This window comes from Benincasa hispida, chromosome 10, assembly GCF_009727055.1.
Source record: "Benincasa hispida cultivar B227 chromosome 10, ASM972705v1, whole genome shotgun sequence".
In the NCBI taxonomy this organism is placed as follows: Eukaryota; Viridiplantae; Streptophyta; class Magnoliopsida; order Cucurbitales; family Cucurbitaceae; genus Benincasa; species Benincasa hispida.
In genome coordinates, this window is record NC_052358.1 from 38,495,962 (window position 1) to 38,508,832 (window position 12,871).

Below are 12,871 nucleotides of genomic sequence, written 5' to 3' on the forward strand. Positions count from 1 at the left end.
GACTCGAAAAACTCAAACACTTTGAATTACATACTCGATTGCTTGTTAATTATGCCCAAAAACACAGGGAACCTTACAAATTAACACTTTGTAATTTAAAAGAAAGATTTAAAACAAAGACAATTAAACCCGTAAACATTCATCAACATCAACCACAAATGCATTTAACAATTAAATGCAATGCAGAAAATCCACCACAACTTAAAAGAAGTTCAAAACAGAATTGTAATTTGGAATATCAAAACAACCTGGTTCTAATACAAATTGAAGGAAATCGGACATGAGGATTTCCATGAGCAGCGGAATGATCGTTCTAAATTCCATTCATATTTGAACATATATAATTAGAATCAAGAAACGGAAACTAACCGGTCATGCACAAAACGAAATTACAACATGCTTCACAAAGATCGAGGGAAAGAATAAACATACCTTTGAAGACTCATCTTCAAACACCCTCGATCACGAACGCTCGTTCAATCTCTAAGACTGAAACACACGAACGCTCAAACACAGCGACTGCAACACAGCACGATCAATCAGCAAGCACCACACAAACACCATGAACTCAACGAATGACCTCCAAAGCCTCGACTTAGTCAAGTTGAGTAAGACACCACTATAATGGTTACCTTGGTATTCTCGATGTGAGAATCCATAAGTGTGGGCTCCGTATGGACTTGGTTAGAGTAGAGACCGGAGGAATAACAATCGTATAAATAATTGAGCAAGTGGGAGATGACAAAGGTCTATCGTATAGATTATGCCCAATCGTTTAGAAAAATCTTTGCGATCATATAACAAAAGATCCTCGATCGTATAGCTAATGGCCAGTTGGTCTCTCTTCAGCTATCGTTTAGTGAATCCTATTCACTTGACAGTAAAACCATGAGTCTTTTTCCATAATAAAAACTCTCATATCAACTACTAAATTTAGGAAAATATTTTTTCTTTTATCTCACGGTTACCATGAAACCACCAATAACCTCCTACTTAATTGGTTATTGGAGAAAAAGAGATAATTATCCAATAATTATTATTATTATACGATAACCAACTTACCATATTATATTTATAACCTATAGTTTTAATATTTCATCTCATGAAATATATAAACCATAGTTCTTTTTCTATTTCATGGTACTTAATGTAAATCTCATTTACATTAATCCGCCGCTTGATGTATCTCATACATCCCACCGATCATATCATATATAATCGAACTTCCTCTTGTCAATTTGAACATTTCAAATCAACACCAAGAACTGATTCTCAACTTGAATTCATTGAGCTACCAAGGGAACCTTATGGACCTGTAGCTTGAAGCTCCAACAATACGTGAATAACTGACTAAATTCTTTAGTCATGGGATCCACCATCCGTTAACTACTAAGCACTTCATTAAAGACCAATAGCTGAACTCTCCTTATCACAGATATATTATGAGTCCATATCAACCAATCAACAATGCGATAACTGTGTTATGCCCCTGTAGTTACATCTAACTCCTTAAGTACCACTGATCCCTCTAATGAACATAAGTCATAGTTCTACTATGACTGAGTCCTCTCTTCCAAAGAGAAGTTGTGGCCACTATGTTCAAGACCCGGAATCAACCCTTAAGAGAGCAATCTATCTACTTACCCCTGCTTTGGGGAAGGAGTGAATTTCATCTTGTGTAACTGAGTTCCTAACTCTCAAATCAGACAAATCCTCAAAAAGGTAGGCGTGTTAAGTTGGCAATTTGGCCACTCTCACCCATACTAATCAAAGGATCGCCCTCAAAGGCAGGAGTTCCCAAAACACTCAGGATTGAGGTCATGTCACCTATGGTCATTTAGGTGAAATGTAAGTCACAAGTATCAATGGCGTTAAATACAGAGACTAGTCATCTCGTGGTTCGGTCTTATACAAACTCTTTGTATAAGACACCCCTGCTTGCATATCTTCACATGAATGGTCAGGATTTATCATCTGTAGTAGTTCACAACACTTGCAAACCTCTACAAAGTGGGTCGTATCTATAGTGTCACCAGGATCAGGTATCTCTCCTTAATCTTTATACTACAGACCTATTTAAGTTATCACTTAAGGCATGATCCACTTGTATATCTCATATACATGCTTAATTTACATATAATAACCATGGAGCTTTGTTTATTGGATATGAGTAAATCCCAAATAAAATAACTCTTATTTTATTCATAACAATGTGTATAGATTACAAACTACGAGACTCCGGGAGAATTAAGACACCAATCCCAACAAAATCGTCATAGCCTATATTGATTGATTTAGTTGCGCATATTAGGATCGCATGTATAAAGTCTAGACTTTTTCTGACCAAATGCATGTATGCCCTAATATATTCCTTTCCAAATAAATCATGATAAGATATGGTTTTTTCAGCTTGTGGTATGTCTCAACAATTGAACCCTTTCATAATGCATTTCAATTTTAACTTGTATGTTGCTAAGAAGGAAGAGTTGTAAATTGAATTACGGCTAATTTGGTTGTATATCGAGTTTGGCCAATTGGGCTATTAGATTTTCTAGTAGATTGAGGGGTTGACAGATTCAATGTAATTAATTGATGCCCAATGAAAGAAATTGCATAGGAAACTCTCTCTTGCTCTAGAAATTAGATAGACTCCTATTCTAGATTACATTTATCTTTTTATTTTAATTTCACGCATATATCTCTTCCACACAAAACCCCTCATTTATCACTCTAGTTATAAAATTAACTTAACCTAACAAATCGCACTTTCCTGTGGATTGACTCAGACTTACCACTATTGCTACATCTTTGTAGTGATAGAAGTAGTTCAATATTTACAAATTTTCTTTTGGTCAAGTTTGAAGCTTATTAACGACGTAAGTTTTGGGCTCTATCATTCTCCAACCTTCAATCGATCCTAAATTATTTCAAAAATTAGATTGGAATCTAAATTTATTTTATCTAGGGCTAGAATATCCTTAAATTATCTTTCTGCCCCTAAACTTCACTTATCCAAATTATGCAAAACTATGTGTGTTGACACTCAATGGGTAGCATTTGGTGGGTCGAGCGTGCAATTAGGACAAACTAGGTACGTAGAACACGATAGGCAGACGGGCTCATGCATAGGCATGCACTGCTAAGACTGCTAGTGCGTCCAAACGTAAGGCAGTGTCGAGCTGGGCAGCACGTAGGACACACAGGCGTATAGAGATGGACACCTCCATGTGCGCGTGTGGCATCGAGCGAGAGCACATGAGGTCTAGGTGGTGCACAAACGAGCACTAATGAGCACCCTCTTGTACGCGTGATGCATCAAGTGTGGGCACACAGGGTTTGGGGGATGCGTACACGAGCAGCATGTGCTGTTATCAATTCATTTTTCCTTTTCATTCACCTTGGCTCCTCTAAAAAAAAAAAAAAAACAAATCGACCATATCAACTAACCGACCCGACCGATGGTCGGGCGAATTTCACTCTTTTTTTTCGATTTTCAGTGCCGGTTTTCTCCCAAAATCGACACCAACCAACGGAGTACCCCTATTCTAAGGTCACATGACATGGCATCCTATGTTTAGGCTCTTAGTCGCATATTTCCTCATAAAATCTATGATATTGTACTAACTTTCTTTGCATTAAGACTCAACTTGTATGTTAACTCAAGAGAATTGTTTAAATTAACAAAAACAATGGATTTAATAAAGAAAATAACACAAAGTCAAATGGGTGATAATACAAACTCAATTTGCTAATTAAGCTAGCTCATTCGTTGGTGCATCCACTACATCAAAATCCTTAGGAAAAGTTCAGCTCATCATGAATGAAATAAATCAATACATCATTAAAATAGAATCCATAATTATAAAATAAATGAATTTAGTTGAAAAAAGACGATAGGAAAGAATGAAAACTAACAAATTAAAATCTGGATAACAGTTATCCATGACCCTCTTGGTAATTCATACATTCAAATGGTGCTTTTTCTAGCTCGATTCAATCTCTCTCAAACATAACATCGTCTCATAACTCTAACTCATTACTAGAAACCAATCTAAGCCTAACTTTCAAAGAATTTTCGTTCTTGAAGTGTTGGAATGATTTTCTTGATTGTAGGTGTGATTTTTGTCAAGGATCATGGCCCCTCAAAAAATTGGAAAAATCCACTGACTTAAAATGATTTCAAAAATCATTTTCAATTTTTTTAATTTAGTTTTATAAAATTAATTCAAAATAATTACTTAAATAAAACTAATTTTAATTTATTTTTAATTAAAATAATATTAATTTAATATCTAAATCTTAAATCAATAAAATATCAATATCACCAATAAATCAATTTTATATTTAATTCATAATTTAAATATTAATTGATTTTTCAATTTGGTTTAATTTCAATTAAATTAAATGTTTATAATTGTATCATATACAATCAATCGAAAACACTTTTGAATTTGAACATTTCAAAATCATAACCCTAATTTCATACATCAATACTTAATTTGTTATTCCAATTTAATGAGTTAGTAGAGGGACCTAATTGACCTACAGATCATGAGCTCCAACGATCTATAATTAATTCATTAAAACTCTTTAATCGAATTAATTACTATTCGTTAACTATCAAGACACACCACTATAGCTCGATAGTTACACTCTCTTCACTGTAGATATATTTTTGTCCATATAAATCATAATCAGTAAGTCAATCCTTCACATGTTGTTCGTAATTACAACTGGGTCAAAGTTATCATTTTATCCCTGTAAATACATCTTGTTCCTTAAGTTCTCACTGATCCTCAATGAATAATTTGATTCATAATATTACTTGTGAATCATGTCCTTCTCTACCACAAGAAGGTGGGGCCTCGATTGTTCAAAACCTGGAATCAGCATTTAAGAGAACAACCTATGCTAACCCTAAAATGGGTAGGAGTTAATTCCATCTTGCAGGGTTATGTTCCCATCTATCCATCCGGTCTTATCCCAAAATGAAAGATTTATTGAGTAGTGTTGTTGGACTACTCTCACCCATGCAGATCAAAGGATAATCCCGAATAAACAGGAGTTCATAGCTAGTTTAGGATTAAGATCGAGTTATCCTAGGTTACTTAAGTATAAAATAGTCAGTTTTAACAGTAAATGGTCGTTATAAAGAAAACTGGTTATTTCGTGGTCCAGTCTATATGCAAACTCGTTGCATAGGATGCCCCCACTCATATGTCTCTACATATCTGTGGATCACGTCATCTGTATTACCTATACAAAATGGGAGCATCCAATAGTGTTACCAGGATGAGATACCCAATTTCATCCCTATACTTATAGACCATTTAGGCTATATACTTTTTAACTTGATCCTGTTTATGTCACCACATAAAGTTAAAGTATTCATATGATAGTCATGGATATGTTTATTGGATTTTCATAATAGAATGCAAAATCAACAACTTTATTAAATAATATACTCAATAATATTTCATTGATAATAAAATGTTTAACATAAAATTTACAAACTGCGAGTTCTAGGACAATCCCAACAACAAATAAGTATTTTTTCAAAAGAATATTCAAATATACACAAACTCATCAACTTATTTTAGATACAAACTCATTAAATTTGTAATTTAAGAAAATTGTTAAATATGCAATTGATTAAACATGTGGAAATCAATTAATTGGAGAGGAAATAACATTAGAAGGATTTGAACACAAAACTTTGTGGACCACATGCCATCTTAAACGATAAATCAACCCAAAACCTCAAAAGAAGATAAATATAATATTATACCATTTAAAAAATAATGTTACATCTATAGTATTAAATTTCTATCTACATGTCAATATTTCCATCGATATTTCTACGTTTCCATGGGTTTGATATTGATATAAAGAAGGAATGATATTTTCATTATATTGTAGAAAAACTCATAAAACATAATAATTAAATAACAAAATTTTTCATTAATATAAATATAATATAAACTTGTTTAAAAGTCATAAGCTGTTTTTTTTTACTAATTTTTTTTTTTTTAAATGGTTTGTTTTTATAAATTTTCTTAAAATATTTATCAAAATCGAAATTTGATCGAATATCGAAATTTGGATCCACATCATGACCGTAATAGAAACCGTAATAGAAAATTTTAAACCAATTCTTCTGTCCTCACTTATCCAGTAAGGCTCTACAGATGTCGGAGACCGAGCAACCAATTTCGCGGTAAGTTTCTTTAGAAATCTTCTTATGGAGTCCCTCAAGACTTCATTCCTCAGTCCAATCCACCTCCCTTCCCCTTCCAATCGCAGCACCCGCTACTCGTTAAAGTCCAAAAATGCCCAAATTTTCATCATCCGCTCATCGGTAACGCCCGATCCTTGGTCTCTCAGCGATGGCAATCCCGCAAGACCAAAACCCAGGTCCAAAAACGCCAAAAAGCCGCTCTCCGACGACAACGCCCGCCGAATCATCAAGGCCAAAGCTCAGTACCTCAGTGTACTGCGTCGAAATCAGGGCCCAAGAGCTCAAACGCCCAAATGGATCAAGAGAACTCCGGAGCAGATGGTGCAGTACCTTGAGGACGATAGAAATGGCCACCTCTATGGAAAGCATGTGGTGGCGGCGATTAGGCACGTGCGGAGTTTGTCTCAGAAAACCAAGGGAGAATACGATATGAGGATGGAGATGGCTTCTTTTGTTGGCAAATTGACCTTCAGGGAGATGTGTATTGTTCTTAAGGAACAGAAGGGGTGGAGGCAGGTCAGAGATGTGTTTGATTGGATGAAATTGCAGGTGGGTTATATGGAATTGTATCTTTTCTATTGAGTTTTGTTTGGAATGTTGCTGTTTTCATAGAATTTCTGGATATTGTTGGTGGGGTTTTGTTTTTCATATTATGAAACGTCTTGTTTTTTCCTAGATTCAGCTTGCGTAAGAGTAATTAAACTTGATTATTTTTTACTTGTACTGTATTTCATACATGATGATGAACAAACTGATCTTCAGGCAACCTGAACTGATAGCTTTTTGTTGGATATTTAATGAAAATCAAATCCTGCTGGGTCCCTTGTAGTTTCCTGTTGGAATGATGACTGTATATGATAGTTTTGATATGAACCATTCAATTGACTATGTTATAATAGTAGGCTTCTGTTTGGACAGTTGAGTTATCGCCCAAGTGTCATTGTCTACACAATTGTTTTGCGCACATATGGGCAAGTTGGAAAAATAAAGCTGGCTGAAGAAACTTTCTTGGAGATGCTTGAAGTTGGATTAGAACCAGATGAAGTTGCTTGTGGAACGATGTTATGTACATATGCCAGATGGGGACATCATAAGGCTATGTTGTCTTTCTATTCTGCTGTTAAGGACAGGGGAATTATACATTCTATTGCTGTTTTCAATTTTATGCTGTCCTCTTTGCAGAAGAAGGGACTCCATGCTAAGGTCAAAGAATTATGGATGCAGATGGTAGAGATAGGAGTGACATTCAATGATTTTACCTATACAGTAGTTATCAACTCACTTGTTAAGGAAGGCCATAGTGAGGAGGCTTTCAAAGTTTTCAATGAGATGAAGAACTGTGGGTTTGTTCCTGAAGAGGTGACTTATAACCTACTTATTAGTTTAAGCATTAAAAGAGGGAACTCAGATGAAGTTTTGAGACTCTACAAGGACATGAGAGATAAGGATATTGTTCCAAGTAACTATACTTGTTCTTCCCTTCTGACATTGTTTTACAAGAATGGAGATTTTTCTAAGGCCCTTTCTCTGTTTTCAGAGATGGAAAGCAAAAAAGTTGTGGTTGATGAAGTCATATATGGATTACTTATTAGAATATATGGAAAATTGGGTCTATATGAGGATGCCCATAAAACATTTGAAGAAATGGAGCAGTTAGGTTTACTTACAGATGAGAAAAGCTATTTGGCAATGGCTCAAGTCCATCTCAGTTCAAGGAACTTTGAGAAAGCTTTAGACATAATTGAGTTGATGAAATCTAGAAACATTTGGTTGTCAAGATTTGCTTATATAGTATCGTTGCAATGTTATGTAATGAAAGAAGATATAAGGTCTGCAGAATCCACATTTCAAGCTTTATCCAAAACTGGACTTCCTGATGCTCGTTCTTGTATTTATATTCTGAATTTGTATTTAAAACTAGATTTAGTGAACAAGGCTAAAGATTTTATAGCCCATATAAGAAAGGATGGGGTAGTTTTTGATGAGGAACTTTATAAATTGGTTATGAGAGTCTATTGCAAGGAGGGGTTGTCAAAAGATGCTGAGATTTTAATCGAACTTATGAAGAAGGATGAATTATTTGTTGATAATAAATTTATGGAGACATTTTCATTTATGTTTAAACTTGATGGAGGTGAGATAAATGAAAACACAATTGTCAGTTATGACCAACCTGATCATATGGCTCTCGATATGATACTTCGGCTGTATTTGGCAAACGGTGATGCTGGTAAAAGGAGTAAGATCCTGAAATTTATACTTGGGAAAGGTGGCGTGACCGTTGTGAGTCAACTCGTAGCTAATTTGATTAGAGAAGGCAAGAAAATAACTCGTATCTTTTGTACATTGGCGTGTGCACTCACACACTCATATTTTGAAGTATGATAATATCTTTTTATGGATTTATATATGTATGCTTTCAGTTTAAGGCAAGCTCGATTAATTTCTTTACTCTACAGGTGATTCATTAAAAGCAGGAATGCTTACAAAAGAATTACTCAAGCTTGACTGCCGACTAGATGATGCTACTATAGCTTCCTTAATCAGTTTGTATGGGAAAGAGAAGAAAATAAATCAAGCAGCAGAAATTTTGGCAGCAGTTGCAGATTCTTGCACATCGACATTGATTTTTGGTTCCATGATTGATGCCTATATCAAATGTGATAAAGCTGAAGAAGCATTCACACTATACAAAGAACTAATTGAAAAAGGATATGATCTTGGTGCTGTTGCTGTCAGCAGAATAGTGAATACTTTGACTGTTGGTGGTATGTTGTGGAGTCATATAAGTGACCAGCATTACTCGTTTTCTGCTTTTCTTTACTCTTATTTGATTAGTCTTCTTTTGCTGTTGCAGCTCAAACCATTTTCTTAAATAACTTAAAGGCTAAAAAGAACAAATGACTGGTTATGGAATCGACGGAGACATTAATCTGTGCTAGTTTAGGCTTTGGCTTTAAATGTTTTCATGGGAAGTTTTAGACACATCTTTCTTTCCCCACTCAGACAGAAGCTATCTTAATTTGAGAACAAAGTTTCTGAAGAGCACACTTTGTGCTGACATGGTATCTAGTATATCTATAGAGTTCTTATTTATTTATTTATAATTATATTTTAACAAAACCTTTCATTGATGGAATGAAAAAGTTACATTATCCAATGACCAAGTCGAAGTGTCCTGTGGAAATCTTAGAAATTTTTGTAGCTTATAACTATCAGAGGATAGAGCTGGGTGCTCTGCTTAATGATGACTGGCTTGGTGGAATAGATTCCCCGAGCCAACCCATCCCTTCAAGCGGTCATTAAATTTAAATTTTGTGAGAGTTATCGGATAATCTAACCAATTAAACACAATGGTCTATCTCTGATAGCATTTTAGACTTTCTTATGCATTCGCATTTGCTTCTACTATTGAGGTAGTATTGGATTATTTCCAGGAAAACATCGAGTGGCAGAGAATGTGATACGTGCGAGTCTTAATTGTGGCTTGGAGCTTGATACGGTGGCATTCAATACATTTATCAAGGCAATGCTGGAGGCAGGTTGGTTCAGTTCAAACATATTAATTAATTATGAGTGATGAATACTTTTTGAAAAACATTCACCATGATTATAACATGTTCTAATTTGCAGGGAAACTGCATTTTGCATCCAGAATATATGAGCATATGATTGCCCTTGGCGTTGTACCATCAATTCAGACATATAACACCATGATTAGGTATGAGTTGAAATGACTCCAGATTCATTGAAACTGATTGCTAAACAGCTATTGAGGCTGCCACACCTGTTAGGAAAAGATATTGATGTTGATTTTGGCTTTCTGTGGATTCAGTGTCTATGGACGAGGTCGGAAGCTCGATAAGGCTGTGGAAATGTTTAATGCAGCTCGCAGCTCAGGACTCTCTCCCGATGAAAAGGCATATACAAACCTGATTAACTGCTACGGGAAGGCTGGTATTATTCTTCTAGATTCAATCAAATAACCCTGTAAATCATTTACATAGCATTGAACTCAATTGTACTATGGCTCATGATCCTTTTTGGTGTTCCACCAATATGTCTAAGCAGTCTGTTAATAATGTAAAATATTTTAACAAAGGCAATGAAATTCTGGCGAATTAATAATTAACTGTTGCAATTTGTAGGTAAGACGCATGAAGCAAGCTTGCTGTTCAAAGAAATGCTGGAAGAAGGGATTAAACCTGGGATGGTACTTTCATAAGTCATAATTTCCCTTGGATCTGTATGGTGTTGATCATCTGTATTATTGATTAAATATACCTTAGCCTTTCCATTTGAACTTTTGGGTGCAGCGGTGATTTAAAAGATAATAGAAACCTTCGCTCTGTCGGTAGAACTAGAGTAAGGGTTGTACATGGGTAGGGTCGGGTCAGGTGTTAGAATGGCTCTACTGCACTTTAGAATTGCAACTTGGTTATTTATTTGTTTTACTTTCTAATTGAGGAATTGTGATGATAAAATGATTTTGATATCTTTGAACTTCTAACAATGTTCTAAGAGACTTTTCTTTGACATCATTCTATTAAGTTAATGGATGTAACATGTGAGAAAGAGAGAGAGAGACAAGAGACTAATCTTTGCTTTGGTATCTTAATATGTTTATGTGAATTGGTCTACAAATCGTGCTGACTTTTTACTAAAAAATGCAGGTCAGCTACAATATTATGGTCAATGTATATGCTAATGCGGGACTTCATGAAGAAACAGAGAAGGTTTTCAAAGCAATAGAGCAAGACGGTTTCTCACCCGATTCTTTTACCTACTTCTCGCTCATTCGAGCTTACACACAGAGTTGCAAATATTCAGAAGCGGAGAAAATCATTAACTCTATGCAGGAAAAAGGCATCCCCACGTCTTGTGCACATTACGACCTGTTGCTCTCAGCTTTGGCAAAGGCAGGGATGATAAGGAAAGCAGAAAGAGTCTATGATGAACTTCAAACAGCTGGTCTATATCCCGATGTTACATGCAATCGGACGTTGATGAGAGGTTACCTGGACTATGGATATGTCAAAGAAGGCATCAAGTTCTTTGAATCTACATGCAAATATGCAGGAGACAGGTTTATAATGAGTGCTGCTGTGCATTTTTACAAGGTTGAAGGAAAGGAGGATGAAGCATTGAATATTTTGGATTCCATGAAAACTTTGGGTATTTCCTTCTTGAAAGACCTTCAAGTCGGATCGAAGGTAGAGTCTGCTTGAGCCTCAGCATATTCAGTGATTCGATTCACAGAAACATTACCTGCGGAAATGTCATTTGACTGAGAAGCAAAGGGAGTTAAGAAGATGCACATACAAGAGAATGTACTGGATATGTGAATATTATACATGGAGCTATAATATATGTCTCTTGGACCAATGTGTTCATCAAACGTCTTGGAATGGTTGCAGAAACATCCCTGGTTACTGTAAGGAAATTGAGGACAATAAATGGGATCGAAAGATCACATCAACTGATTTAACTGCTGTTCTGATCTCTCTTTTCGATCTTGCTGAGATGACACGGTATTGAGGAATTTTATTGTCCTGGATTGCTTATTTGGTTATTTACGCTATACCGATATGACAGTCAGGGCTGAAAAGTGACATTGATTGGATGAAGATGACATCTTCTTGCCAATCTAGATACTGTTCTGAGGAAGTTGGATGAACTTGTGAATAGAATATTCGTTGTACTGGAAGCTGTCAAGGGGAAATGGGAAATATATTAGCAACTAGAGTGTAATCCTCATGTTGCTAGTTGATCTAGTTTGTAATTGTATCATCTTTTCATCTATCTTTTAAGTTTGTTTCTAAACTAAAGTTATTCAAATTTGAAATGCTCTGCAAATTATCATTGTACCCCTTCATTTTTAATGGAACAACTTGTCAAAATTAAAGTTCATACAGTTAAGTTTCAAATTTACGAGCCATGAGCAAACTTCCAACAATCAAATAGAAGTGCCAGTTTTTTTGTTATGTTATGATTAGGTCTTTGCAGTTTATGAACGGGTACATTTTGTCCTAATCATTTTATTAATCTATATATGTCGGAAACCCCTTCAAAACTTAGTGATATTTGCATAGGGACTAAATTGGTATAAAGTTTAAATACTAATTTGTTATCAGCTAAAGCAAAAGTGTATTTGAAAATATTTAGATCAAATTATTGCAAAGTGAAGTTTAAAGATTAAATTAACATTAAATTGTTAATTTAATGAAATTACAAAGATCCTACGAAAATCTTTTAACCTATTTTAAATATATGGTCTAAATTAAAGGATAAAATTTAAACCTTTTTATTTGTGGTTTTATTTTTAGCTATGAAGTACATATACTTCATATGAGGCAAAGAATAAGTATAAACACGTATCGGATACCGATACTTCCAGATACTTCCCAGATACGTATCTGACACGCGATTTGACATATCTATATTTTCAGATACTTTCTAGATACGTATTTGACATGCGATTTGACGTATCTATTTCTATGCGTATTTTTTTTTAAATAAAAAAGACAAGTAATTCATCTAATCTTTCCCAATCTAAAATTAGGCAACTTATTACAAAAGCTCATTACTTGAGTTCAAAACTAAAAGAAAAAAATAATAAATAACGGATCAAAC

The 12,871-nt window shown here is 34.9% G+C and overlaps 1 protein-coding gene across 1 annotated transcript; it reads left to right on the forward strand.

The window, feature by feature from the left end:
- Positions 1-6,138: 6,138 nt before the first annotated feature.
- LOC120087675 (pentatricopeptide repeat-containing protein At5g27270) lies at positions 6,139-12,148 on the forward strand. The gene is made up of 8 exons (XM_039044531.1): positions 6,139-6,787; positions 7,157-8,555; positions 8,698-9,006; positions 9,676-9,780; positions 9,872-9,959; positions 10,074-10,195; positions 10,387-10,451; positions 10,912-12,148. Exons 1-8 carry the CDS (start codon positions 6,242-6,244, stop codon positions 11,464-11,466), a joined length of 3,189 nt encoding a protein of 1,062 aa, XP_038900459.1. The 5' UTR covers positions 6,139-6,241; the 3' UTR covers positions 11,467-12,148.
- Positions 12,149-12,871: the final 723 nt, after the last annotated feature.

Bases quoted from the DNA above. Each gene is read 5' to 3' on its own strand.
- LOC120087675 (XM_039044531.1), top strand. From the start codon at position 6,242: ATGGAGTCCCTCAAGACTTCATTCCTCAGTCCAATCCACCTCCCTTCC. The intron at 6,788-7,156 runs GTGGGTTATATG...CTGTTTGGACAG, and splicing joins TTGATTGGATGAAATTGCAG to TTGAGTTATCGCCCAAGTGT. The intron at 10,452-10,911 runs GTACTTTCATAA...TAAAAAATGCAG, and splicing joins AAGGGATTAAACCTGGGATG to GTCAGCTACAATATTATGGT.